The sequence below is a fragment of the Fusarium graminearum genome, chromosome 3, assembly GCF_000240135.3.
Source record: "Fusarium graminearum PH-1 chromosome 3, whole genome shotgun sequence".
Classification (NCBI taxonomy): domain Eukaryota; kingdom Fungi; phylum Ascomycota; class Sordariomycetes; order Hypocreales; family Nectriaceae; genus Fusarium; species Fusarium graminearum.
The window spans coordinates 392,417-417,874 of record NC_026476.1 but is presented as its reverse complement, the minus strand read 5'-3'; the positions used below and the strand labels follow the sequence as shown (position 1 = coordinate 417,874).

Sequence of the window (25,458 nt, the reverse complement as noted above, 5' to 3'; positions counted from 1 at the left end):
AACATCCTTGCTAAAATGATCTTGGACCCATTGGAATGGTAACTTGAAGCTGACATCACATCGGTTTCATTTTTCCTGGACAACTGTGACCTCATTTGAATCTTCCGAATCATCATGTCTCGCGTTCCTGTCAAAAGAATCCTTCTTACCGGTGCAACAGGCTATGTCGGTGGTACCATTCTCGACCACCTCGTAAAAGCCCAAGATGAGGTTCTAAAAGGCCTCACCATCGATCTCCTCATCCGAAGCGATGACACTGCCGCCAAACTTCGCTCGGCTTACGGCGACCGCGTGAATCCCATTCAATGGGCTGGTCTCCATGACGTCGACTCCATCAGAGACATCGCCTCCAATTACGAGCTTATCATCAACACTGGCTCAGGTTTTGTTCCAGACGGAGCCGAAGCTTTTGTGAGGGGTCTCGCACGTCGCGTTGAACCAGGTGTTCCCCCGCCTTGGCTATTGCACATTTCAGGTTGTAGCAATTTAGCTGATCGGCCACTTACTCAAAAAGCGTATCCGGATAGAGAATGGAATGATGCGGACGGAAACGCTGTTTACGACTTTTTGAAGTCAGAAGACGTGCGAGAGCCTTATCCTCAGAGAACCACTGAGGTTCGTGTCTTGGCAACAGCTGAAGAGACTGGTGTGCAAGCTGTCAGCCTCAATACGCCAGTGATCTTTGGGGCTGGTAAAGGACTTTTCAACCAACAGGGCATCATTATACCAATCATAATGCGCTACGTTATTCAGCACGGACATGGGTTCAAGTTGAATGAGACTGCGAACTGGGACTGGGTTCATGTTGAGGATCTTGCTGACGCCTTTGTGCTTCTCACTCGAACTATTCTGGAGCGGGAAGACCGTGGAGTAGGCCACGTTCCAACTGGGAAGAAAGGTATTCTTTTTCCAGCTGTTGGGAGGGCTCTCCAGACCGAGATCATGCAAAAGTGTCTTGATGCCGCGTTCGATGAAGGAATCTTACCTCGTGAAGATACGCCTCCGTCAAAGGAGATTCGGGACGTTACTTTACAAGAGCTGGCAGATGAGATCACAGCTGGCCTTATTGATATGGCAGAACGCGGATGGGCGGGTACAAAGTCGATGAAAGGTACTGAGTTGAAACGACTGGTTGGTTGGAATCCTAGTCGTTTGGAAGATGCTTGGAAACAGGATTTTAAGGATGAGCTTGAGGCATTGAAGACTGGGAAGAGGCCATGGACACTGGAAAGCTGTATTGGTAAGGCTGGATAGGTCAACGAAGTACTACATTGGCGTGTTTGAGATCAGCTACCCGGTTCTACTGGATATGATATGAGTTGGTTAGTATGATCCAACTCGTCTTATTCCTATAGCCTAACACAGCATCTTCTAACCCATAAGTCTCCTCGCGTACTAGTGAAATGACTTTTCTGTCTCGAAAGAAATTACAAATGTTTCAGGCCCCCGGAAGAGTGTTACCCAGCTACTGAAGGTCATGCTCCCGTCCGCTTGGCTCAAAAGACAGCCGGGGTTTCTCATACATTCCACACAGTAGTTGTAACCCCCGAGAGTGTTCGCGTCGGTGTATGTGTTAGGTAGATACGCCAAATTTCCGTTGATGGTTAGAATAACGCCATTGCCGCCGTTCGACTTTGAAAGCAGGGCTTTAAGTCCGCAGGCTTCGTAGTAGGGGGCGACAGCGGGGATAATGGTCTCGACGGTCACTACATTTTATCGATTAGTGGTCATCCTTCCAATACCGAATGATACCAACTCACCTAGCTCTGTAGTAACAGTTCCTGATGTAATGGTAGACCAGACTGGTATGTGTCAGTCTGACGTATCTTCCGCAGCTTGGCCTCTCGCCCGGGCAACGGATCTTTAGGGTTCAGAATCAGCTAAAGTCACTTGTATCTTTCAAGGAACGGACTGCAGCCCACCTTTTGCCTTTTACAGATATCGCAAGCCTTGCTGGGACGCCCAGGAGCGTTCGTCATGACAATCTGGTATAGTTAATACCGTACAGCGTACTAAGTAAGCAGAGGTGGCCATGTAAGTAGCCAAGTGAGGAGACGTCATGGCAAGGATTCGCAAAGGAAAAATGTATTTCCCGAGCCTCATTACAGTGATAGCAGTATCCGTAAGCTGCACGAAGTTCAAGACGCAACCCGATTCTATAGACACAGGTCCTGATTAAACCGCCAATTCCACATCAGTTCGTGTGGCTGGCGCATTGGAAAAAAACCTCATGACAAAAACGCAATGATGCGAATATTGCCATTGCTACTATGACGCGTTGCATCTGCTCATGTCTGCCTTGTCATGGGTTACACAGACAAGAGGCCTGCGATAGTGGATATAGAGAGAAAGAAATTCAGCCAACTGCTGCAACGATACAACAACGCTAACCATCTTCCCCTGTATTTCTCGTCCACGTAGTGAAACACATCTGCAGCCACATAGCATTGACTGGGATTATTCAGCTTTGTTAGTGGTTGAAATCGCACTGAGTGCGAAATTCATGGATGCGATTTTGAAGAAGGGAAATTTTTTCCATTGCGATGGCCTGCATCGCTCAGAATTGAAGAGATGCAATTGGCAAAGTGTAGAATGTGTTGCGTCAGAAAAATCACACAATGCATTGTGAGCGACTCGGAAACGCACACAAGGTGATTATCATGTCGCACCCCTGGTATGGGGGCCTTAGAAGCTCTATAATTCACCGACGCGGGAACAGCCGGTTCTGCGGGCAAAAAATGTTTATCTCCATCGTTTTTGCTATTTTACTCGGTTCTGTATGTCTACCTCTTTCAAACCACCTCATGCAACTACTCAAAATGGACAACCTCACCGGGTTGCAGCTTATAGCCCAAGGAACTTCGTGGACTGACCTAGCACTAGACATCGTTACTATACACGGATTGCAGGGCTACGATACCTGGGAGTATCCTACACACGGACTCGGGGACAGCAATAAGACTGTTTTCTGGGTACGGGACTTCTTACCCAAGGATCTCCCTTCAGCGAGGATCTTCACCTACCATTATCTCTCTACTGCCTTTTGCGACGGTCAGGGCATCACTCAAGCCGCGGATAAACTTCTCAACAAGCTAAAGAATCTACAGGCAGATAATATCGAGGTGCGTCTCACATCGCATTATAGAGCAGATCCATTCCCGTCTCTTCCAGTTAAGCAGTATCGAAAATCGGAAAGGTTTGTAAATGGACTAACATTCCATTATCAGAGGTCTCGGCCATTAGTCTTTATTTGCCATAGTGTTGGTGGTCTACTTCTCCAATGCGCCCTTAATAAAGCATTTGATAACAAAGGCGATACGGCACTTAACAAGATTATCACAGCAACACAGGGAATCATCTTCTTGGGGACGCCGAATTCAACTTTAGAACTAGATATAAGCGTCTCAAGAATCGCCGCAGCCAGTGAGACAACTAGGTCCATTATGGTTGACACTAAATTTATGGCACAGGTACTTGTCAGGTTCGCGAGCTTATCTCAGTATAATCCGCCGTGGAAAGTCGTTCATTGCTACGAAGAGTTGCCACTACCAGGTACCGATTTTCGGGTGAGTTAGTCCTTGGTATTGACTATTGGAAAGAAACAAAAATAACTGAATCTTTGGCGAACAGGCGGTCGACCCAAGCCAGGAAGAATCGTGGGCGTTGCCCCAATTATCGCTATACAGTCACCATCTTGTAAGCAGTGTGAATCTATTTTTCTTTCTTTACCTCTATCTGATAAATTGACAGGATTTGTGTCGTTTCAGAAGCCAGGACGATGTCTCCTACATCAAGGTTCTGCAATCATTGAGAAACATCACTTCTGGGCTCGGCCGCTCTGTCGTAGATAAAATCGAAGTACAGACAACTCTGTCATCTGTTGAGCATGGTAAAAACCCTCTCATATCTATTACATAATTCCGTTGACAGGATATAGAGGTTCTTGAAAGTCTGGAAACTGAAGACACATCGGCCAACATCCGAGACGCCTCTCCAGGAACATGCGACTGGATACTGAAACATAACACTTATAAGTCTTGGTTGGCCAAGCCCTCCCAGCCTCTATGGATCACTGGTAAGGCGGGAACTGGTAAAAGCACCCTGATGAAACATATCTTAGAGGCATATCGTCTGGAGCACACATCAAGCCAGGCTGTGGTATCCTATTTCTTCTCCGCCGGCAGCGCAAACCACTCTGTGGTGAGCCTTTTAAGTTCGCTCTTGCATCAACTTTTAAAGACGACTCCGAGTACGCGATCCTTCGAAATATTTTCCAAGTTTCATCACAGAAGGGAGCATGAGATCTCCGACAGCGTAAGGGATATCGATATCCTGATGGAAAGCTTGCTTTTGTTGGCCGACAAATCGACGGCACAAGGTGATTCCATTTTCTTCATCATAGACGCTTTGGACGAGTGTGCCGATCCCAGTAAGCTTGTTACTCTCCTCTGGCGTCTTAATGATCTCAATCCCAGTCGGAAACTACGGATATGTATATCCTCTCGACCGAGCAGCTTTTCCGTGCCAGGCGCGGAAATTCGTTTGGAGGATAATAACTCGCTCGACATACAGCGATATCTTGGCGAAAGCCTTCTAGCCTTTAAAAACTATCTACCCCCGACCTGGGATGTCAAACAGACAACTCAAGCTTTGGCGGAGAAGGCTAAAGGGATGTTTCTTTGGGCTTCCTTGAACATATCCCAGCTGCGCTTCGATGGTTACCTCAAGACACCCAAGTCTGAACAGCACTCTACGTCCTGGCTTCCAGCAACCCTCGATGCGGCATACGAGACGATTATACAGCAGCTATGGAGCCGGCATGATGAAAGCCGCCGAGAGATGGCACGGGATGCATTCACCCTCGTACTATGCGCTCAGCGGCCACTTTCGATACTCGAGCTCCGCAGTGCCCTGGCCGCGATGCATTATGATCCTGATCTTCTATCTCCACTAACCAAGAGTGAAATAAATGAGTGGGGTTTGTGGAACAAAATGAACAAGATACAGGACAAAGCTTCGCTAGACATGAGTACTCAGCTGATGCTTCTATGTGGCGGCCTTCTTGAGGTAGCACCGCGGCAGGCCAAGTTCGCAAACGATACGACATATACAGAATCGACCGTGCAATTCATCCATCAAACCCTGAGAGACTATCTCCAGGAAAGGGGGTCCTGCGTCCTTAAGGGCGACAATAGCACTTCCACATTGTCTTTCCCAGAACTCAAACTCACTGACTTGCAAGCCTGCAATGCCCAGTACCACTTCCGAGTTGCTTGGATATGCCTCCTGTATGTTGACCTCATATACATGCGTTCTAGCCTCCTGAATACCGAGACTGCAATCACTTCAGCCCTTTTTTCAGAGTATTCCCTATCGTTTGGCATGACACACCTTAGCCTGGCCGAAAGAGCCGGGGTAAGCCCCATGACGAAGGAGATGTGCCACCTTTCTCAGTTTCAAAAGGGATTCGTCGACCGGTGGTCTTTGCTACACAGCCAAATATTCAAGGATCAGAAGCTCTTTGAGCCGCACAAGACTAAGGCAGTACATATCATGTCATACTATGGCTTACCGTGGTATGACACAGGCCTCTGGGGAGTGAGGCTTGCAGAGATAAATGATGAGGATCATTATGGGCGGACTCCTCTTTCACTGGCCGCGGCTATGGGTCATCATCATATCTGTAAGATCTTGCTTGACAATGGTGCCAACATGGGTCATCGAGATTATGTCTATGGTCAAACTCCATTGAGTCATGCCGCAGCATATGGCCATAGGGAAGTTGTCGAGCTTCTGCTCAGCGAAGGGTCTGACTACGACGACAGCAGCAGTGGGGTTACTCCACTGTGGTTAGCAATTCGCAGTGGTCATCTAGACATCGCGGAGCTTCTCCTGCAGGCTGGCGCAAATCCTAACGCCTCTAGCATCCATACTGGTGAAGCATGCCTGTCCCATGCTGCCTCTCTTGGACACATCAGAGCCGCCTACCTACTTCTAGACCGAGGCGCCGAAGTCGATACACGAGACAAGAATGGATGGACTCCGCTTCATCACGCCGTCAGCCAAGGCCGAAAGAAGACAATCGAGTTGTTGCTGGGGCTTCTCAAGTCACAAGAACTCTTTAAACTCAAGAACAACCTCTCTAAAGACAAGGGCAAGGGCTCTTGGATCAATACCGTCTTGACAGCTATCGTTATTTTGGCATGTTACCAACGTGGTGGCGAGTGGCAGACGCCCCCGGTCGGCAACCAGAACAGCCAGGCGCTGAACACATGCTCTGATGGTCAACTGCTTACAAACCGGGGCACCAATCGACAAAAACACAGGTTGGGTGCAGGAAAGGATGAGTATGACGACAAAGAAAACATCAAAGGTAATTCGGAGAAAAGACCTCGTCGCTCAGAGCCAAACGGGGACCGTTTCGCCTGTCCATATCATAAGAAGAACCGGGCGAGGTTTACAAGCGGACCCTGCAATGGAAAGGGATTTGAGAATATTGACCGCCTAAAGTAAGTCCATCTCTGAATGTTTCACTGCAGAACCCGAGAAACATTAGCTTGGAGGCTCGTAAGTCGAGAGTTTAACTAACAGGTGTATAGATCGCATCTGAAGCTCATCCATGATCTTTCAATCGATTGGCGGCGATGTCACGCCTGTAAAAAGCGATTCCTCCGCGAAGAGCTGGATGGGCATAGCCCTTGTGAAAGAAAAGACCTAGGAGATGATTATGAGGATGGATATGATTTGGACCAGGCTCAAGACCTGAAATCAGACAGAACAAGGCCCAGCAAGAACCCTCCCGAAAGTTGCTGGAAAGCAATATTCAGAGTGCTGTTTCCCGACTGGCCCGCGACCACGGACACCCCAAATCCATGTGAGTCTACAGCATGTCGCATAAGATTCGAATATTTGAAAGCGATTACTAACTTACAGGGCACCCCAGACCAACCGAATGCTGTCTCGACGTATTGTGCAGATGTCATTCAACAACACCGCAACAGAGTGATGAACCGAAACACAATCTCTCAGCTCTATGCTTGCGAAAGCGAGGATGCGATCCGTCAAGTTCTAGGACTGCTCATCGGGGACCTTGAAAGCAATTTTGGGCATACCCCGATAACGACTGACAATTTGCCTCCCAGACCCGTGTCCGCTATGTCTCCGCAGCCAACAATCAGCCCTCAGCATCCGCAATATCAGCTTCTGCCAGTTTCTCAGCCGAATTTCGTCTATAGTCATGAGCGTCGCTCACAATTCCATACTCCAGCTGTTTCAAGCTCCGATGCAAATTCCAGCCGTTTCTTACGAAGCCATGATCAGTCTGACACGTTCACAGAAGGCACAGCAGTCTCGGACCAAAGGTCAACAGGGTTTGACTCCTTTGGGTCTCACCAGGGTATAAATATCAGCAGCACTCCGTCGCAGTTTCAACCACAAATGACTTTACCAGTGGCTCAACAACCGATGAGCAACATAAGCCACCACCCCGGATCGACTTTTGCGGTAGGGAACCAAGGAATGACACCAAATAATCCTTGGATTGACTTCTCGCACGACCCCCAACATCAGCCGCAGCCTGTGAGGGAGGATCTGGTACAAGGCGATCTCCCGCCAGGGGATTATGATGAGAACGAAATCCTGAGCATGGCGCATTTTTAGGCTAGTGAATGTGATAACAGCTTAGCATCGCAGGCTTGGATTGAACGTGTTGAATCCCGGCCAGTTCATGGGAAGGAAAGACAAGCTGCAGCTTTATCAAGATGACAATAACCAAAGTGGTGGGGAAGGTCAAAAGGTTGACAAGAGCTTGGCTGAGTTCGGATGTTTGAGCAGAGAGGTTTTGGATTATGAGAACGCCAACTGTTACCATTCCATTAGGTGTCGTCCTATGCCGTAAATTTATTTATCTTCTCTCTTACTTGACAATATGAAGCTCCTACAAGTCAAATCGTTGCATCAGATTGACTGATTTCTAACCCTTCCACATAGACTCACTCCTCTGGCTTCCGTCCCCAGACAACCCGCTGCTTGAAGTAAGCATGATGCTTGCCCGAGTTAATCTCCCTTCGAGCATGCGCAATGTAAACATGAATCTCTGCCTCCGACCAGCACATAGTATTAGCCACAAAAAGCACAAGGCCTTCAGTATCCGAGAGAAAAACATAACGACCAAACTCTCCCAGTTCCTCCATCTCCGGGTCCTTGGGCCAGTCACCGAGAGGAGCCTGTCATACCATGTGAGCATTCCAACAACTATTGATGTTAAAATCATTCTCACCTTGTACTCGTATTGCTGAATGTCAATAAATCCTGCTGCCTCCATGGCTTTCCTCTGTAGCTCTTCTTCGTATACACTAAAGCTCATGCCGAATTTCTTGGCACCTTCAATGAATAGCTTGCCCAACTGGCCTAAAGCAGAAGTCTCCTTTACGGTATCATTATCGCTGGTGATAATAGCTGAGGGTTCAAAGCTTTCGACCCAACCACCTGGCTTGCAGGTCTTGTAGGCCTCTCTGAAGAACTGGTACCAATCAGGGATACTTCCGGCCAACCAGCGGAGATGGACGTAATCTGCTGATTTGGGAGCAAATGTCCATTCTTGAGTACAATATTCGATTTCACTGAAAGATACGTGTCAGTAGACGAGGGGCAGGTCTCAGTTCTGATGACTTACAATTTGAGATTGGGAGAAACCCAGGCGGGTTGAATTGGCGATATATCGGTGCTAATAACCTCTACATTGGGGTGTTCATCTGCAAAGTCCCTGGAGCCAAAGTCATTTTATGTTATTAGGAGTTCAACTCAAAACCCTACAAAGCCCAGATTCCTATAGAAGAGGAAGTTCCAGTTAGCCTCCCAACCAGTCCTCAAAGAGGCAAAGGGTGTACTCACTGTAATCTTGTCCTTATCAATCGGAGCAAGATAGAGTTTTCCGCCAAGACCTAGAGTTAGACAATGATGGCTAACGAGGTGGTTAATCATGTGCTAGTCTTTCTTAAACCTTCACCAACGTACTTCATATCCAGGGTTTCACTCTGTCGCTCATCGTTCGAAGCCCTTGTTCAGTAAGCCTCAATCCGGCATAAAACAAAGAGTCACCCTACCAATACTGGGCATTTCCAATTTCGCGATGGTATGTACGTCCGTGAAGCTTGCGATACTCAAAGATACTTGAAGTCATTGAGTCTGTAGAGGCCGAGAGGCTTCCGTCGCTGAGTGAGTTTCCATCGTCTTCGTTCAAGTCCTCTTCCTTGACTAAGGTTAGCATCAACACTGTGTAATGTCCACTAAGCATGAACAAACGCACCTCAGCGAGTTACTACCAGTGTGCGGCTGAAAGAACGCCGTTATCTCCAACATTGTGCTCGGGAGTTCGAGAGGGACTTTTTGAGGGACTTTTGGCAGGGCTTTTGGTAGGGCTCTTGGAGCTCTTGGGGCTCGTCGTAGTTGCAGGTGGCGTTGAAATTATGCGAAACAGAAGCCAAAGCGCTCTAGTGGCGGTTTATTTCAAGAAAAGGAATATTGCGCAATTTTTGCAAGAGAGACGAAGAAGTTAAAAGGGCCAGAGACTTGAGAAGAAGCGACGGCCACGTTATGATATGACGATGATGAGATATATCATATATCCCGGCTCCATAGTGGGGGAGAGTTTGGGGTTTGACGAATTGGAATTATGAGAAAAGGCTAGTTCGCATATAATCCTTGACTTTTGGCGAAACGAATGAACCAACCAACAAGATTACGGTTGTTCGTTGTGTTCATGCCAAGGGTTATTTGTTGGTGGGGGACAGCACCTGTCAGATAATACTACCCAGAAATTTCAATAGCTAACGGTAAATACAGTCAAAGGAAAGTTGAGGTATAATAGGATTTGAATCAATTCAATTCAATCCAATAGCTAATATAAGCGCAATATGAGACTCTGAACTTGGACGATAGATAATGAAGCGGGAATAGGAAAAGCGTGACATCTCAACCTATGTCCAAAGCAAGGCAAGGATATTAAGAGACTAACCTAATATGGTATGCATTGACATGTCCAATCAAGATCAAAAATAAAGAAATAGCTAGGCAGTTAACTGGAGACAAAGGCTTCAATAGACACTAGCAGCCCGCCATTCTGATTACGCCGGCAGTTTTAAGTGGTATATTTAAGTAGTCGCTTCATATTGACTTATTTCTCCTCCTTCTCTATTCCTCCATTGTCTTTCAACCTTGCAGTCCTCAAAAACATGTCTCCCAACGCAATCTCAACTGGTACTCAGGCCAAGCAAGATGACTATCTTGTTGGCTTGGAGCAGTACGGCCTTCAACAACCCTCCGCCCAGCAGAAGCTCACGCCCCTTGATATGAATATACCAAGACTTTATGGAATTCGTTTGGTCCTGTGCTTCCCATTGACCTCTGGTGCGGATAAATTTCAGATGTATGTTCGGTGTCTCAACAAGGCTAAGAGGCAAAATTGACTTACCTCTCTAGATACGAGAATCTGAAGAAGGGATTGGGGCATACCGTCACGTCTATTCCGTGGATTGCAGAAGTGATCGTGAGTTTTCACACTAAGAGCTTATATCGGCGGCTGTTAATCTAATCGTTATAGGGTCCAGAGGAAGGGCAGGATCCCAAGGCCGGAAGGGTTCAGATTGTCGACTCACCAATTGGATACAAGTTCCCACGAGCGATGTCTGCTTTATCCTGTCACTAAAGCCTAGCTAATCAAGTCGTTTATAGATACAAAGATCTTAGCGACACCTTACATCATATGCAGCCTTGAAAGAGAAAAGCTTTCCTCTATCCGAATTCTCAACCGCGCAACTCGGTCCCATTGACGTCATGCCACAAGGTCCTGACTAACCCGTCTTTGCAGCTCAAGCAAGCTTTGTCGATGGCGGTCTCTTACTTACAGTGGGAGTCTACCACCCCGTATGCAATGCTGCAGCTTTAGATGCCCTCCTGAGCGCTTGGTCTTATAATAATAGAAGTGGTAAAGATGACAGAAGAAGCATGAAGTTACAGGGGAAAGGTTAAGGTACTTACATTTCTAAGGAGCCATCGTGTCTCAAGCACTACGCCATATCTCCTTCTAAGCCCCATTCACAGTCTTAGATCATAACAAGGAACGTGATCAACGTTTACAGGATGAAAACAGAAACGTGGATACTCAGTCTCGGAATACAGGTTTCTGTTAGTATAAGCCACCCTTTATGGCTGAAATGTAGTGAATATTGGGAAGCTACTGTGAATACGCGTTTTTACAGGCTAAGATTATACAAGGCATGGGATAGTACGGCTAGATCTGCCGTTTTAAGGGTAATAAAGCATTAGCTGTAATACCTAAGCGAGCGCGCTTGATGATTTAATGACTATCTTTACAATAGAATCAGCATCGATGATATTCCTCACAGAGAGTCTTTGTCCCTCAGTGTGAGTGTATTCCGACCTTGACATGGTTGGTTTTGCATTAGTGATGGGATGGGCCCGAATTTGGTCCCCTACTGGGGAGCCTGGCCAGGCTTAGCATCAACTCAGCTTAGAGCGGCAAGAAATCAGCTCTAGAAATGGAAATGGATTTTGGTGTGCTTGAGTTTTGTCTCCGAGTTATGTGGTATTTACCCTACCTTCTATCATCTACTCGTTCTTTTGCACACGCTGACGATTTCCAGAGTATCGCAGCTGGCGAAGAAATCAGAGCCAAGATTGTCGAGGGTACCGCCGAGACTGTCATCTTAATGTTCGAGTGTAGTGTCTATCAAGAACTCTACTTATGAGATTTAGAAGTCAAGACTCTCTCTGCAGCTGCACGCTTACGCAAGGTTATTGTTGAGACTCTTTCTCAATGCATCCGGTTTCTTGCCTTCGCTCTTCGCTGAGAACATGCAGTTGCAAAACCTATGACAGATGCGTTTCGCTTGGAAGACTTCTCCGGATATCTGGAAGATCTCCATAAAGTCAAGATCCAACTTCATGACGCTGGCTCATTCTGCGAGATGTACCATCATTCTCAAAACCGAGAGCTACTCAAGGACTTGCACAAACTGATCAATGACATGAGAAAGGGTTCTATGTATGTACTTTGCCCCTTAGTGCCCCTGGCGGTTCATATATGCTTCGAAGCTAACGCATTCTATCAGTCAATTGTTGGAATACCAGGCAAAGCAAAAGCTCAAGGATCTTCTACTTAACCCTGGAGATGCAGTTGACCACATAGATCACCCGGTCGACTCTTTTTGCCTTCAGGGCACGCGACAGAACGTTCTTCGAGATATTTATGATTGGGCTGAAGATACCAAAAGCCCAACTATATGTTGGCTCCCAGGATTAGCCGGCACTGGAAAGAGCACTGTATCTCGTACGGTTGCTCGTGATTTGAGAGATCGTTGCCTTGGAGGCTGCTTCTTCTTCAAGAAAGGTGCCGGTAACCGAGCAGGTGGTCGAACAATATTTTCCATCATTGCATACCAACTTGCTTTGAACTTCCCACCAGTGCGGCAATATATCATCGATGCAGTCCAGGAAGATCCATCATCAGTAATGCGTTCTATGAACGAGCAATGGAGGATACTGATTCGGGAGCCGCTCAACAAAGTACAGGATAAAAAGTTCATAACTGTGGTTCTTGTTGTCGATGCACTTGATGAGTGCGATGCAGACGATCGACGGAACATGATGGCACTTTTAACCGAGTGCCCTGATGTTCTTAAGGTTTTCATCACAAGCCGACCAGAGTTTGACATTGAAGCACATTTTGCTCGTCATCAACAATTGCACCGAGAGATAGCTCTTCATCGCGTCAAAATGGTAGATATTAAGACCGATATTACGATGTTTCTCAAACACTGTATCCGCAAATTTCTTTTGGACCACAATTCATGCCATAGAAAGAAGGAGTTGCAGCTTGATCCAGACTGGCCGGGGAGTGATCGCTTTCAAGCCCTTGTTACGAGGTCCATTCCCTTGTTTATCGCCGCTGCAACCTTTATTCGTTTGATCGAAATCATCCACTAGGCAGGTAGTCCGGATTCAAGGCTGGATTCCATTATTGATGATTCTCACCCAGTCAGATCCGCTTACGATGCAACGTACATGCCAGTATTGGATCCCATATTGAACGGTACGCCAGCCGAGGCACAGGGCAAAGCTTATGATAGTTTCACTCAAATCATCGGTTCACTCATTCTTTTAGCCAATCCTCTTTCTATGGCATCTCTTGCTGTCTTGCTTGGTGTTGAAGAACATGATGTAGCTGGTACGGTCGATCCACTGCGCTCAGTTCTCGACGTACCGCGGGATGACGGCCCAATCAAGCTATTCCATCTTTCGTTTAGGGATTTCCTTCTCAGCAAGTCAGCAGGAGATCTAAAAGTGGACGAGAACTCTACTCATGCCAAGTTGGCAAGTAGATGCTTGAGACACCTCGAAGGAGAACTGAGAACTGACATTTGTGACCTTAAATCTCCGGGCAGAAGTCGTTTCGACATTGACCAAGATACAATCAACCAGAAGATCCCTCAGGAAACCCAATATGCTTGCCGGTATTGGGTTCATCATGTCATCGGTTCGGGAAAGCAGTTGCAAGACAATGATGAGGAGCACCAATTTTTGAAAAGGTTTTTCCTGAACTGGATAGAGGTTTTGTGCTTGACAGGGCTATTCTTTGAATCTCCGAAAATGCTGCAAGAACTGCTGAAGATTGTTGACGTAATTACGATTCTCCCATTTTATGAGTCATAGTCATTAACCACTCTTACAGAAGACGTCAGGAAGCGAGATCTTCAAGTTTGTCCAGGACGCGATACGTTTTATCCATTTTTTCCGAGATGGAATTGAGAAAACTCCTCTTCAGCTTTACCACTCAGGAATATTATTTTCTCCCAGTTTAAGCATCGTTCCTCAACCCTTCGAAGACCGTCGTTGTCCAGAATCAGTCATGAGACTACCCGCTGTTGATTCAGACTGGCCTCAGAACGTGCAAACGTTTGAGTTAGGGAGAAAAGCTAGTAGTATACAGCTAGCCTTCTTATCCAACAACATTATAACTACATGGGGCTTTACAGCTGACGTTAAAATATGGGATATATCTTCTGGCAGCTGCCTCAAAACACTAAAAGATTGGAAAGATATCAGAAGCAGTGACAGGCCATCGACAATACTTGTTATAGGATGGTTTCTCGAAGCCTTCTTGCTATAGGCGCGAAAGGAAGAATCGATATTTGGAATTTCAACTCACATTCATTGATACATTGTCTCCTCTTGAAGGGCAGGTCGATTTCCCGTGTCGCTTTCTCAAATGATGGAATGAGCCTTTGCTCTATCTCGAACGTTGCTACCGACTTAGAAAGCGAGCCTGTATTCTTCATCCACGATCTTGACTCAGGGGAATGCACAAGTCAGGTTCCAATACGGAACGGCTATGATGAAATTTTTCTCTCAACGAAGGTCAGTGGATATCATGCGTTGTAGATACATCCGTCTGGCTCTCAGCCTGGTGTTCATCGAACGTTCTAAACTGGGTGAATTTAGGTTCTCGAGACAGATACTCGTTCATTCTGTTTTCTCCGGATGGGTCACTGCTAGCTATGACTTGGAAGAATGGATATTTTAGGATATGGCGGGCTGCGACGAAGCAGTGTATATGGACTTTACAATACCCTTACAAATTGACAATTGATAAGTTGTCCTTGACACAGGATTGGTTGGCCGTCTCCTCTAGTGGGCATCAAACAGTGATCTTCGACCTGAAAACGGGAACGATTTCTCACGAAATGGACAAGCTTACTACTGGCAGTCTCGCGATCTCATCTGATGCAAAGTTACTCGCAACGGCTTCGGAAGACAATATTGTTAGAGTTTGGAACCTCTCTCCTCAGCAATCGACTCGTGTGGGCATGTTCCACCCTCGTGACGTTGAATTCCTCACTATAACACCAGACGGGAGCACAGTCGTCTCAGCTTGCAGAAATCAGGTCAAGACTTGGGATGTTTCAAGTGGTATATGCATAGAAACCTTGGGCGAGTCAGACCCTATGAGGTTCCGCACCGCGACTGAAGATGGGTCGTATTGCGTCATGTCATCAGGTCGCAACGTTGAGGTCTGGAGTCGTAATCCATGGCGACTATTCAAATCCCTACGAAGGGAAGAAGAACCACCCCACCCTAACTCCGGGCCGTGGGCAATCTCTGAAAACGGTGAGCTACTTGCTCTACCATTATTTCATAACGGGATGCGAAAGACAGAGATCTGGGACGTATATCGTGGCTTACTTCGGCAAGCCTTGGATTTCTCGCCGCCGAGCGATTCAAAGGCTGTGTTGTCGCCCGACGGGTCACTAATTGCGTACACGAACGAGACGTCCATCGAGATTCGTCAGATTTCGGAGTCATGCAAATTTCTCACACGCATTAAGGATGTTCACCCGTTTAACTTGACATCATTATCATTTCATGGCCACAAACTGGTAGGCATCTTGATAACGGGAGAAATAATGTCTTGGGACACAAAGACAGGAAACCTCATCAATTCATGTCAAACGGGGATATGGTGTTTGGGCAAATCTTTCATCAATTATGAGGTACTCCTTGGCCACGTTGGCCCCAATGTCCACTTGAGACAAGACGTTTTGAAAGAATTACAAGTTTCTAATGACAATATCTGGATAACTAGAGATGATGAGAGGGTTCTTTGGCTACCGCCAGATTATAGACCGTATGATTACCGCCATTCAGGACTCAGTGCCTATGCTTCGGGTTCTACGATTGTTATTGGAACTCAGTCGGGGCGAGTCTTGATCTTGTGTATGGCAGATTGAATAGGAGTGAGAAATATAGGCTTGATTATGGTCGCTTCAAAATTTGAAATGGAAGGATAATTGTTTAAAGAGACTGTTCTTCCAAGCTCAGAAGAAGCAAGATCCTGAAGTTTCTAACCACCGAGCATGATCCGGTACATAGAGTCCCAAAGCAAATTGTAGAGTGCTTTAAGTGATACATTTAATAATCTTACCTCCGTATACAGTCATCAACCATGGGTAGAGCCTAGCAACTCCGCCGACCCCACAGCTGATGGAATGACAAGTTTCCCGAGGAGAAATTGTTATCGCGCACGTTTACCACGGGAAGATTAGCATCGCGGTATGCATTTGAGGAAAATATCACTGCCCACATAATGTCTTTGTCGATAATTATCCTATATTCATAAACAACTTCCACATGTCATGCCACTCTATTATGGTATCCACCTCAAATCATGGGCGGCCGAAGTCGAGTTTTCCGCGGAGTCCAACGACTTCTGCAGCTTACAGATAATATATAAAGGTAAACCCTTCGTCTCGTCTTTGAGCATTAACCAGCATACCACACAATTTAGTCCTCTATTCATCATGGCATCTTCCACCGCGGAGTTCTGGTCCAAGGCTGACAGCTATGTCATGACCACCGGAGTCCCATTCTCTCCTGTCATCATCTCCAAAGCCCTAGGAACCCGCCTCTACGACACAAACGGCAAACAAATCCTCGACTTTACTTCGGGTCAAATGAGCTCTCTTCTCGGTCACTCTCACCCAGAGGTTGTCGAGGTTGTCAAGCACTATGTCTCTGAACTCGACCATCTTCTGAGCAACATGATCACTCACCCCGTTGTCAACCTAGCTGAGAGACTAGCCAAGTTCCTACCCAGCCCCCTACAAAAGTCCTTTTTCCTCAACACTGGCTCCGAGTCAACCGAAGCTGCTATCAAGATCGCCAAGTGTTATACCGGCAAGTTCGAGATTGTGGCCTTTTCAGCCAGTTACCACGGTTTGACTCAAGGTTCTGGCTCCGCTACATACTCTGCTGGTCGCAGTCGAGGTGGTCCAACCATGCCAGGATCTTTGGCTTTTCCTGCACCGTACGGCTACCGCTCTCCCTTTCGAAAGGCTGATGGGTCATGGGATTGGGAGACTGAGATGGACTTTGGCTGGTCCCTGATTGATCGACAGAGCGTTGGGTCCCTTGCTGCCTTTATTATGGAGCCCATTCTTTCCACTGGTGGTATTCTCGACCTGCCTACCGGGTATCTGAAGCGCATGCAAGACGAATGCAGAAAGCGCGAGATGCTGATCATCATGGATGAAGCCCAGACTGGCGTTGGTCGAACCGGCAAGATGTTTGCTTTTGAGCATGAGGAGGGCGTGGTCCCCGATATCCTGGCCCTCTCCAAAACGCTGGGTTGCGGTCTTCCCCTAGCTTCCGTCAGCACCACATCCGAAATTGAGCGCGGCTGTAAGGAGGCCGGTTTCCTTTGGCTCACCACTCATCTCAACGACCCTCTCACAGCAGCCGTCGGCGACAAGGTTCTCGAGATCGTCGAGCGCGACAACATTTGTCAAAAGGCCAGCGAACGAGGCCAGCAACTCCGCGCTGGTCTTGAGAAGCTTCAACAAAAGTACTGGTGTATCGGAGATCTTCGGGGTCGAGGCCTTTTGCAAGGTATCGAGATTATTGCTGATCCCAAGACAAAGGCCCCTGGTGCTGATCTGGGCCAGGCCATCTCTGACAAGGCGATGGAGCTGGGTCTGTCGTGTAATGTTGTCAATCTGCCCGGTATGGGTGGTGTTTTTCGTTTGGCTCCTGCTGTCACTGTCACTGCCGAGGAGATTGAGCAGGGACTAGAAATTCTGGACAAGTCTTTTGGTGCGGTATTGGAGTTGCGCGGTCAGATGACAGCCGCTGCTTGAAATTCTACACATAGATAAAGTACAGCATATAGACATACAAATAGATCTCGACCTTTCTTTCCAAGCATATCCATACTTTTTACCGCCGCTGATTCTGATCAGGTCAGCATGTGATGTAAATCAGTCCATCTCGGTGGACAGACTGGCGAGTATGAAAACCGGTAGTGATTTAGTGGTTGACATACCTAAATCTTATATCATTCTAAGTGTTTATGTGGCCTGAGAGCGGTCTGAGAATTTCGTCTATCACGTCAGGAGCTACGAGATATGTATGAACAGATTGGAAAGAACGACGACACAAAGGACCTGTGCAGAATACCATCACGTGATACCCTTTACCCTTCTCCCTTCTCCCTTCTCCCTTCTCCCTTCTCCCTTCTCCCTTCTCCCTTCTCCCTTCTCCCTTCTCCCTTCTCCCTTCTCCCTTTCCTCTTTTCCTTTCCTCTCACTTTCCTCTTCCATCATCATCATCACCATCATCAAAATCATCAGTACTACAAAACTCTACCGCAACAATGTCTAAGGGACAAGTAGTAGCTCATTACAACTACCTGAGCATGATGCGCGTCGATCAGGCCGATCTACCTAGTGACGGATTGCCCAAATGGTACAATGGGTACATGAACCACGAATTCAGTCACGAGAGCCATAAAGGACACGACATGCCTATTACAATGACAGTGGACTTGAATAATCAAATACGGATGGGCGTCTTGATAAACGCTACTTGGCGTCCTAGATGGACGACTCCATTGAAAACCTTGGCCCAGTATTGTGCCTTTCCCAATCCCAGAGACATGACGGCGTACATCGATATCATCAGTAAGTCTTATGATATTATTACGCTACTCTTAGTCAGTGCTTCAGGTCCCCGTCTGCCTGCTAACGCCCTTTGATAGTTCCAGATATCGTCCATGAGGCTGCTCTTATCGCTTCCAATCCGCCATCTGTCTCCGATGACATCCTGCGGGACAACTGGCCCCGTTCACTAGTTTAGAATACTAGTAACGGTGACGCGGCTGATCCAGAGTTCCACAACTTTATCGAAACGAAAAAGTTCTACGACGAAGACACGGACTTCAGTAACGAATTCGTCAGACCGCCGCCAACTCAAGTACTTCAGGCGTACTATGAGGATGAAAGAGTCCATGATTTCGTCGACCAAATTATCGAGCTTTGTCCCCAGCCAACCTTCCTACCTATTCGGAATGATCATGTATCAGAGAGGAAGGATCACTTGTGGGCTCCAAAACGCCTACATCCCGAGGCATTTGTGCTCGCTGCAGCCGCCCAGATCTTGCTATTCGCTCCCCAAGATTGGAACCCGGACCGTGACTACTCGCGCGACAAGTACACACATCGATTTCCGACTCCTGATAACCTCGACATTGGTGGTGGCACAGACAAAGTAGTTAGTAACAAGTACTCGATGGAAGATCTCCACCGTGCCATTTTGATGTTCTACCGCCTGGTCGACCGTCGAAGTCAAAAGGATTGGCTTACCAAGAGGGTACTTATAAACACAAAATCCGAGTTCCCAGGATACCACGATCCCAAAAAAAACCCAAGAGTGACTGAGATGGATTGAGGGTGAAATGGCCAGGGGCAGAGGCTACTTGGTAGCAAAAACGTCAACATCCTTAGATAGGCTTGTGGTACAAAAATAAACAGCCTAAAGGCTCTACTTTTAGTAGCACAAGTTGATGTACTGATTTCGTTCCTCGGGCTCTCAGCAGCCACATTTTCTGACGCCCTGGGGAGTGGCTTACAAGGGTATGTTATCCGTTTTAGCGACTATTACCAAACTATTGAATTGATAGCGAGGGTCTAAGATTATAGATTCTTATTTCTTTTGCTAGAATCCTCTTCCCTCCTGTGTTTCTCTTGTTTCTCTTGTTTCTCTTGTTTCTCTTGTTTCTCTTGTTTTTTTTTTCTCTTCTGCTACTCTGTTAGGTATTGTTACGTCTGATCACAATGCGTCCCAGCATCCTTCATTCAGTAGCGCTTAGTCTCGCTGGCATTTGGGCCGCTGAAGCGAATGTTTGCAAACCCCGGCCTTTGTGTAAGTTCCCAGTTTGACGATGGAGGTAAATGTTAATCACATCATGTTTAGCATCTGGCGTTTCAACGAGTTTGATAGCTTCTGGGATAACAAGCTCTCGTTTTGTTTCGGAGTCTTTTACGATCAGCACGACTGTTGTTTCAGACGTCACAGCTGGAATTGACACGACCACCGACGCAGCCACTGGATCGACCTCGACAATTGGAGCAACTACTGTCGATGCTTCTACTGAAGTGACTTCTACAGCAGAGTCAACCATCGTCACAACTTCTGCCGATATTGAAGTCACCGACACGACCACTGCTCCAACATCAGTCGAGACTACTACTGCAACGACAATAACAACAACAACCGCCGAATTGCCAACCATTACCGAGTTTCGAATTAAAGGCGCGCGAGCCCCAGTTGAAGGCGCAGTTATTTACTCCGATCGCGTCAAAGGCAATTACCTTCATTTTACTGGAAAGAATGCACTCTACACCCCCGTTACTTTTAGTGTCGATGCACAGAATGGCCACCTATTGATCGACAATTCACTGCCCGTTTGTGCATTCTTCACCCCGGATCTACAAGATTTTGCTACAGTGGGTGTTTGTCCCGATAGTCTTGGGTCGGCGCAGGTTGCTATTACTTGCACGCAGCCTGTCAAAGATGGAGATGCTTTGAGCTGCTCTGTACCATCCATGTCTTGTGTTAAAGTCGTGGTTAATCCTTTTGTTTCGTCTATTACGTGTAGTGCTACTGGAGAGGTTCTGAGGGACATGTCTACGGATTATAGATATGATATTGAGGAGAATCTTCTTGTTATAGGCCAGATTGATAATGGAGCGGGCCTTGTGGTCAATGCTTTGTAGTGAGGAGCATGGACTTGATAGAAGCATTTTGTTTGGAGCATTGGGTAGGGATGCTGGGTAGATATACATTCTTGGAAGTAAATAATTAATAGTAGAATAAAGTAATCGCTGGATATCAGTCTTTGCCTAGAGATTGTACGTCATTCAAGAATCTTCTCATTGACTTGGGCTTGATTCCAGGGATATCGCAACCATTGGAACATTCCCATTGTCGATCAAGTGACCGCCTGTCATCAAATGTCAATGTCAATGTTGGTGGTTGCACTGATGAACTTAGCCGCCAGTCTGCATATCCGAAGTGCACATCCGCCCAGTGTGCATATAATAGTGTTTTAGTCAATTCCTATCAATGAGACCATGACAAACCAACTCCCAGAAATTGGAATAAATTGTTTTACGTTAACTAATTTATTCAGTATATATCTAGGGTCTCACTCTCACAGCCAAGCCTCGGACTCTTCAGCGGGCCGAAGAACTGCACTAACAATTTCTCAGCCGAACATCCGCTCCTTTCCGTCCAGCCTCTCTCTCCACAGTGCTTCCGTAGCAACAAATCCCTTCCCTCAATTCAACACCACCAATTGACGATGCAAGAACCAACAGAACGTTATATCCGCAGCCGCATAGCAAATGCCTGCGACGGCTGCAAATCCCGCAAAGTAAAATGCGACGGCAAATTACCCTGCAGTTACTGCGCTCGTCGTCAAAAGCCTCACGACTGCCATTACTCACCTCAGGTCCGACGCCGGAGAGCTAATCACCAAGGATCTGTATCCTCGCTAAGATCACCGCCTGCTTCGGAACTTGATAGGGCTCTTTCAACGGGGAGAATCTCGACGGGGAGGAATAGTCCTGCTACTACACCTGTTAATAATGAAACGACGACACACGCAATTGACGCAGAGGAAGAAACTGAAGTTCCCAGAGAAGCGAGGCTGGTATGCGATGCGCAGGGCAAATTGATCTTTGTCGGCGATTGTGCCCCATTGAGCTTCTTTCAATCTGTTCGGCAACTCGTCACCACAAGAGTTGGACAAAATGCTTTTGCACCGCAGTCAAGTCGATATTCTGTTCTTGAAAACGCCACTGCGCATCAATCGCTTCGGACCCCTGGCGATAACCGCATTCCGAGCGTTCATACCGACGACATTCCCCTCGCTGTATCAAATTATCTGGCTATTGCGACTGGACTTGTGGATTTATTCGATCATCGACGATTGCAGGATGATCTCATCTTTTGGGCGAATATGGGTCATAAGACGGATGATGCTACTACTATCGTCAATCTACTCGTCTTAGCTATCGGAACAAAGATTGATAACGAGGAGCGCGCTCAGGAGTACTTTGAGTATGCGCGTGAAAAAGCATATTCTAACCTCACGGGTAATCTAAGCGTTACAACAGTCCAAATGTTTACTCTCATCACACTCTACATGCTCTGCTCATGTCAAATCAACGGCGCATTTTTATTTTTTGGTACAGCTGTCCGAGCAGCGTACTCTATCGGCATCCACAGAACAGAAGTCAATGCGCGTTTCGGACCGGATATTCACAGACAAAGAGATCGTCTATGGAAGAGTTTACGTGTTGTTGATCTTTTTCTTAGCTCATCTATGGGAAGACCGCCTGCGACGTCGGATGTGGACTGCACGGTACCGTATCAAAGTCCGGATGAGAACCTCGAAGAACACCTCGATTTACTCAACGCTTCGGTACAAATATTTCTGGTCCTGGAAGGTGTCGTAACAGAAATTTACTCACGACGGAAAATCTCTTTGCAGCTTACAGAGGGAATATCACTTCAATTACGAGATTGGTCATCGCGTTGGTTGAAGCCACTGAAGGATATAGTCGCCAATCCGGATATCCAAGACAGGGCTCAAGCAAGTGGTGCGTGTCAGATTTTGGCTACGTATTATTACGCAGTCATGCTAGTGTCTCGCCCGTTTCTTATGTATGAGCTTTGTAGACGGTTGTCTGATGGTTCGGTGGCTTCTAATGGTCGATCTGCCTTGACGTCGGGAAAGTCGAAGCTTGCTGATGCTTGTATTGATGCGGCTAGTTTGATGGTTGATCCTATACTTGACTTGATCCAGAGGGGCGTTTTAGTTGGACATGTCCCTATTCTGGTGTAAGTATCCAACCTCCAGCACCCAACGTCTTCTAACGGTTTAAAGGTCATGGCTATTCGCCAGCTCTCTTGTTTTAGGAATTGGTCTTCTTGGAGGCTTTGGTAGAGTCCTTGAAAAATACACCCGAATGGCCATCCACGCACTCGACCACTGTTCCAACCACGACACCCACGCAGGTCAATACTCTCTTATCGCCCAATCCCTCCTAGCAACATCCCTCGAACATCTCGAAAAGCGCGAGCTTGCCGAACGTCAACGGCGCACCGAAAACTCAAGCCAATTATTCGGTCTGATACCCTCCGACGCAACAGAATCACCTTCTGCTTTCCGTAGGGAGACAAGCCAGCCGGGAGTCAGTCCCGCGGCCAGCAGAGGAAGAGAATCACTAGATAGATCTTTTTTACAGCACAATGGACTACAGAATGTGGCGTCACCTCTATTTGGGGATTTAGATTCAGCGTTTCTAGGACTTAGTGAGTCTATGATGCAGACTCCTGATCCGAGTTATTGGACGATGGGGAATGAAGCTGATACGGGGTCTGCTCTGAATCTGTTTGCGCTTTTGGATGGGGGTGGGGGGATTGATCTGACGCATCATTTGTGAGTGAGGGTGTAATGCACCGGCGCCGATGGGAACTGCGGAAGTTCGGAGGTGGATACGGGTATGTTCTTGATATCGTATCCGACGGATTCGTGTTCGCATATGGTGTTGTCAGATATGAAGGCCATGTCTAGCCGATAGTAAGCATCTGCGGCAAGAAAAGGTAAAAGAAAGATGATAGATCATTTGGCGCATAGCCGAAAAACACATGTCTGCTTTTGTTACACGACAAGGTAGATACTTGTTAGTTCACCAATTGAGCAAGCAAGAGTAGGGCAAAAGTCAACTTTAGATGGCGAGACTACATCACGTTCTCACGAACAACCCACAAAAACAAATGTACTAGACGGACTTTCATATAGAAGATAAATCAATTGTCGCTTATTATACCATATTCTAACCCATTTTACTCTAATTCTTCAAAGCTCCCCTCAAGATCTGCATAAACCTCCACACATCCTCAAACCTCGAGTACAGCGGCACAGGCGCAACTCGGATAACACCAGGCTTTCTCTTGTCGCAAATCACAGCATTTTCTTCAAGTGCTGCACTGACGTTATCCAACAGACCATCCTTCAGGAGGACACTCAATTGAGTTCCGCGCTGAAGAGGATCGCGTGGGGTGATGATGCGGAAGAGTTCGGAATCACCAGACTCTGAGAGGATTTGATCGAGGAGGTATTCTGAGTATGCTGTGAGAACGAGGGCTTTGGAGCGGAGGTCGTGCATGGTTGTTTTGTTAAACACGCTCAAAGCACCGGATAAACTAGCCAGGTCGATAGCAGAAGGGTTCGATAGCTGGAAACCACCTGCGCCAGCGGTAGGAATAAAGTTGTTATCCATGTTGAACCGCACACTCTTGTCACCTCCGTACCAGCCCATCAAACGCGGTCTGTAGCTAGCCTTGCCTGTCTCGGAGTTCATCTCGACTTTTCCATGACGCTCGTGAACATAAGCACCGGCGATGGAACCGGGTCCGGCGTTGATGTACTTGTACGTGCACCAGCATGCGAAATCAACGTTCCAGTCATGGAGCTTGAGTTCGACGTTTCCGGCTGCGTGGGCGAGATCCCAACCTACTACTATTCCCTTTGCTTGTGCGTAGGCGGTAATTCGGGGAATGTCGAAGAGTTGGCCAGAGTAGTACTGAATACCAGGGAGGAGAAGAAGAGCGGTGTCATCGGCGTGTTGATCAATGGTTGAAAGAATGAGATCAGTGGTTATGATGTGATCCTCATTAGGTTCAATCTTAACCATGCTCTTCTCAGGATCTAGCCCGTGCCAGACAACTTGACTCTCAATAGCGTAATGGTCACTAGGAAAAGGCTTCCACTCCAAAATAACCTTGTGGCGCTTCTCATTCGGCTTGTAGAAACTAGCCATGAGGAGATGCAAGTTTGCGGTGAGGGTGTTCATGATGACAATCTCGTGAGGAGAAGCACCGACGATATCAGCAGATCTGATGGCGCAGTCCTCAGCGAGATCCTGCCATGCAGGGAGTGGGGAGTTGCCCATTGCGCTGAAATGTCCGTTTACACCGACTGAAGCCCATGTCTCGAGCTGGGCGTTGAGATGTTCTCTTACGGCTTTTGGTTGAGCGCCGAGAGAGTTGCCGACGAAGTAGATGCATTGTTGGTCATCATCTTGGCCGTTGGTGTGACCATTTGTGCCGTTGACGCTGCCATTCTGCGCATGGCCATTTGCTAAAGGTGCATTAGTCTCAATTGATTTCATCAGGGTAGATTGACTTACGAATTGATCCGTCGAGGGCCTTTTTCTTTAGAGATTTCTTTGTAGGAAGGATGAATTCATCTCGGAGATGGCTCAGTTTATCCTGTGAATCAAGATTGCGCGCAAAGTCAAGTGAGTTAGCGTCGGAAGGAAACTTAGGCGGTGCGCTGCTTCGGAGACGCTCGACGAAAGATGATAGCTCCATTGTATAAAATGCTGACTGTAAGACTGACGATGCTGGATGACTTGGTGTGTGAGAAAATCGTATGATGGGATGCGGGATCACGAAATCACTTTATGCTTGCCTCTATCCCCTCTCTCGGCCAGTCCCGGCGATAGTGTGTAGTACTCCATCGCGGAAGTGCGG

The 25,458-nt window shown here is 47.1% G+C and overlaps 11 protein-coding genes across 11 annotated transcripts; 9 read left to right on the top strand and 2 right to left on the bottom strand.

Moving 5' to 3' along the window:
• Nucleotides 1-114: 114 nt before the first annotated feature.
• Nucleotides 115-1,254, top strand: FGSG_04836 (uncharacterized protein; the record flags this gene model as incomplete). The annotated part of the gene is made up of 1 exon (XM_011324988.1): nucleotides 115-1,254. The coding sequence occupies one exon, from the start codon at nucleotides 115-117 to the stop codon at nucleotides 1,252-1,254; it is 1,140 nt and encodes a 379-aa protein (XP_011323290.1).
• A 1,484-nt stretch (nucleotides 1,255-2,738) lies between these two features.
• On the top strand, nucleotides 2,739-4,667 carry FGSG_12627 (uncharacterized protein; the record flags this gene model as incomplete). The annotated part of the gene is made up of 7 exons (XM_011324987.1): nucleotides 2,739-2,777; nucleotides 2,910-3,122; nucleotides 3,471-3,566; nucleotides 3,631-3,696; nucleotides 3,751-3,843; nucleotides 3,931-4,429; nucleotides 4,639-4,667. 7 exons carry the CDS (start codon nucleotides 2,739-2,741, stop codon nucleotides 4,665-4,667), a joined length of 1,035 nt encoding a protein of 344 aa, XP_011323289.1.
• Nucleotides 4,668-5,424: 757 nt separating this feature from the next.
• FGSG_12626 (uncharacterized protein) lies at nucleotides 5,425-6,718 on the top strand (the record flags this gene model as incomplete). Its single annotated transcript, XM_011324986.1, has 2 exons — nucleotides 5,425-6,509; nucleotides 6,613-6,718. 2 exons carry the CDS (start codon nucleotides 5,425-5,427, stop codon nucleotides 6,716-6,718), a joined length of 1,191 nt encoding a protein of 396 aa, XP_011323288.1.
• A 1,273-nt stretch (nucleotides 6,719-7,991) lies between these two features.
• On the bottom strand, nucleotides 7,992-9,637 carry FGSG_04834 (uncharacterized protein; the record flags this gene model as incomplete). Its single annotated transcript, XM_011324985.1, has 7 exons — nucleotides 7,992-8,225; nucleotides 8,279-8,621; nucleotides 8,675-8,764; nucleotides 9,016-9,057; nucleotides 9,105-9,287; nucleotides 9,385-9,491; nucleotides 9,605-9,637. The coding sequence occupies 7 exons, from the start codon at nucleotides 9,635-9,637 to the stop codon at nucleotides 7,992-7,994; spliced, it is 1,032 nt and encodes a 343-aa protein (XP_011323287.1).
• Nucleotides 9,638-10,232: 595 nt separating this feature from the next.
• Nucleotides 10,233-11,028, top strand: FGSG_12625 (uncharacterized protein; the record flags this gene model as incomplete). Its single annotated transcript, XM_011324984.1, has 5 exons — nucleotides 10,233-10,426; nucleotides 10,480-10,546; nucleotides 10,601-10,697; nucleotides 10,769-10,843; nucleotides 10,868-11,028. 5 exons carry the CDS (start codon nucleotides 10,233-10,235, stop codon nucleotides 11,026-11,028), a joined length of 594 nt encoding a protein of 197 aa, XP_011323286.1.
• Nucleotides 11,029-11,987: 959 nt separating this feature from the next.
• Nucleotides 11,988-15,806, top strand: FGSG_12624 (uncharacterized protein; the record flags this gene model as incomplete). The annotated part of the gene is made up of 6 exons (XM_011324983.1): nucleotides 11,988-12,064; nucleotides 12,132-12,798; nucleotides 13,006-13,698; nucleotides 13,751-14,163; nucleotides 14,262-14,436; nucleotides 14,688-15,806. 6 exons carry the CDS (start codon nucleotides 11,988-11,990, stop codon nucleotides 15,804-15,806), a joined length of 3,144 nt encoding a protein of 1,047 aa, XP_011323285.1.
• A 570-nt stretch (nucleotides 15,807-16,376) lies between these two features.
• Nucleotides 16,377-17,711, top strand: FGSG_04832 (2,2-dialkylglycine decarboxylase; the record flags this gene model as incomplete). Its single annotated transcript, XM_011324982.1, has 1 exon — nucleotides 16,377-17,711. One exon carries the CDS (start codon nucleotides 16,377-16,379, stop codon nucleotides 17,709-17,711), a length of 1,335 nt encoding a protein of 444 aa, XP_011323284.1.
• A 515-nt stretch (nucleotides 17,712-18,226) lies between these two features.
• On the top strand, nucleotides 18,227-19,299 carry FGSG_12623 (uncharacterized protein; the record flags this gene model as incomplete). Its single annotated transcript, XM_011324981.1, is given in 3 exon segments — nucleotides 18,227-18,533; nucleotides 18,611-18,702; nucleotides 18,709-19,299. Coding segments are annotated over 3 exon segments (990 nt in total).
• A 386-nt stretch (nucleotides 19,300-19,685) lies between these two features.
• FGSG_12622 (uncharacterized protein) lies at nucleotides 19,686-20,627 on the top strand (the record flags this gene model as incomplete). The annotated part of the gene is made up of 2 exons (XM_011324980.1): nucleotides 19,686-19,773; nucleotides 19,825-20,627. 2 exons carry the CDS (start codon nucleotides 19,686-19,688, stop codon nucleotides 20,625-20,627), a joined length of 891 nt encoding a protein of 296 aa, XP_011323282.1.
• A 587-nt stretch (nucleotides 20,628-21,214) lies between these two features.
• FGSG_04830 (uncharacterized protein) lies at nucleotides 21,215-23,363 on the top strand (the record flags this gene model as incomplete). Its single annotated transcript, XM_011324979.1, has 4 exons — nucleotides 21,215-22,581; nucleotides 22,690-22,758; nucleotides 22,805-23,111; nucleotides 23,181-23,363. 4 exons carry the CDS (start codon nucleotides 21,215-21,217, stop codon nucleotides 23,361-23,363), a joined length of 1,926 nt encoding a protein of 641 aa, XP_011323281.1.
• A 376-nt stretch (nucleotides 23,364-23,739) lies between these two features.
• FGSG_04829 (uncharacterized protein) lies at nucleotides 23,740-25,296 on the bottom strand (the record flags this gene model as incomplete). The annotated part of the gene is made up of 2 exons (XM_011324978.1): nucleotides 23,740-25,063; nucleotides 25,113-25,296. The coding sequence occupies 2 exons, from the start codon at nucleotides 25,294-25,296 to the stop codon at nucleotides 23,772-23,774; spliced, it is 1,476 nt and encodes a 491-aa protein (XP_011323280.1). The 3' UTR covers nucleotides 23,740-23,771.
• Between the last annotated feature and the right edge of the window lie 162 nt (nucleotides 25,297-25,458).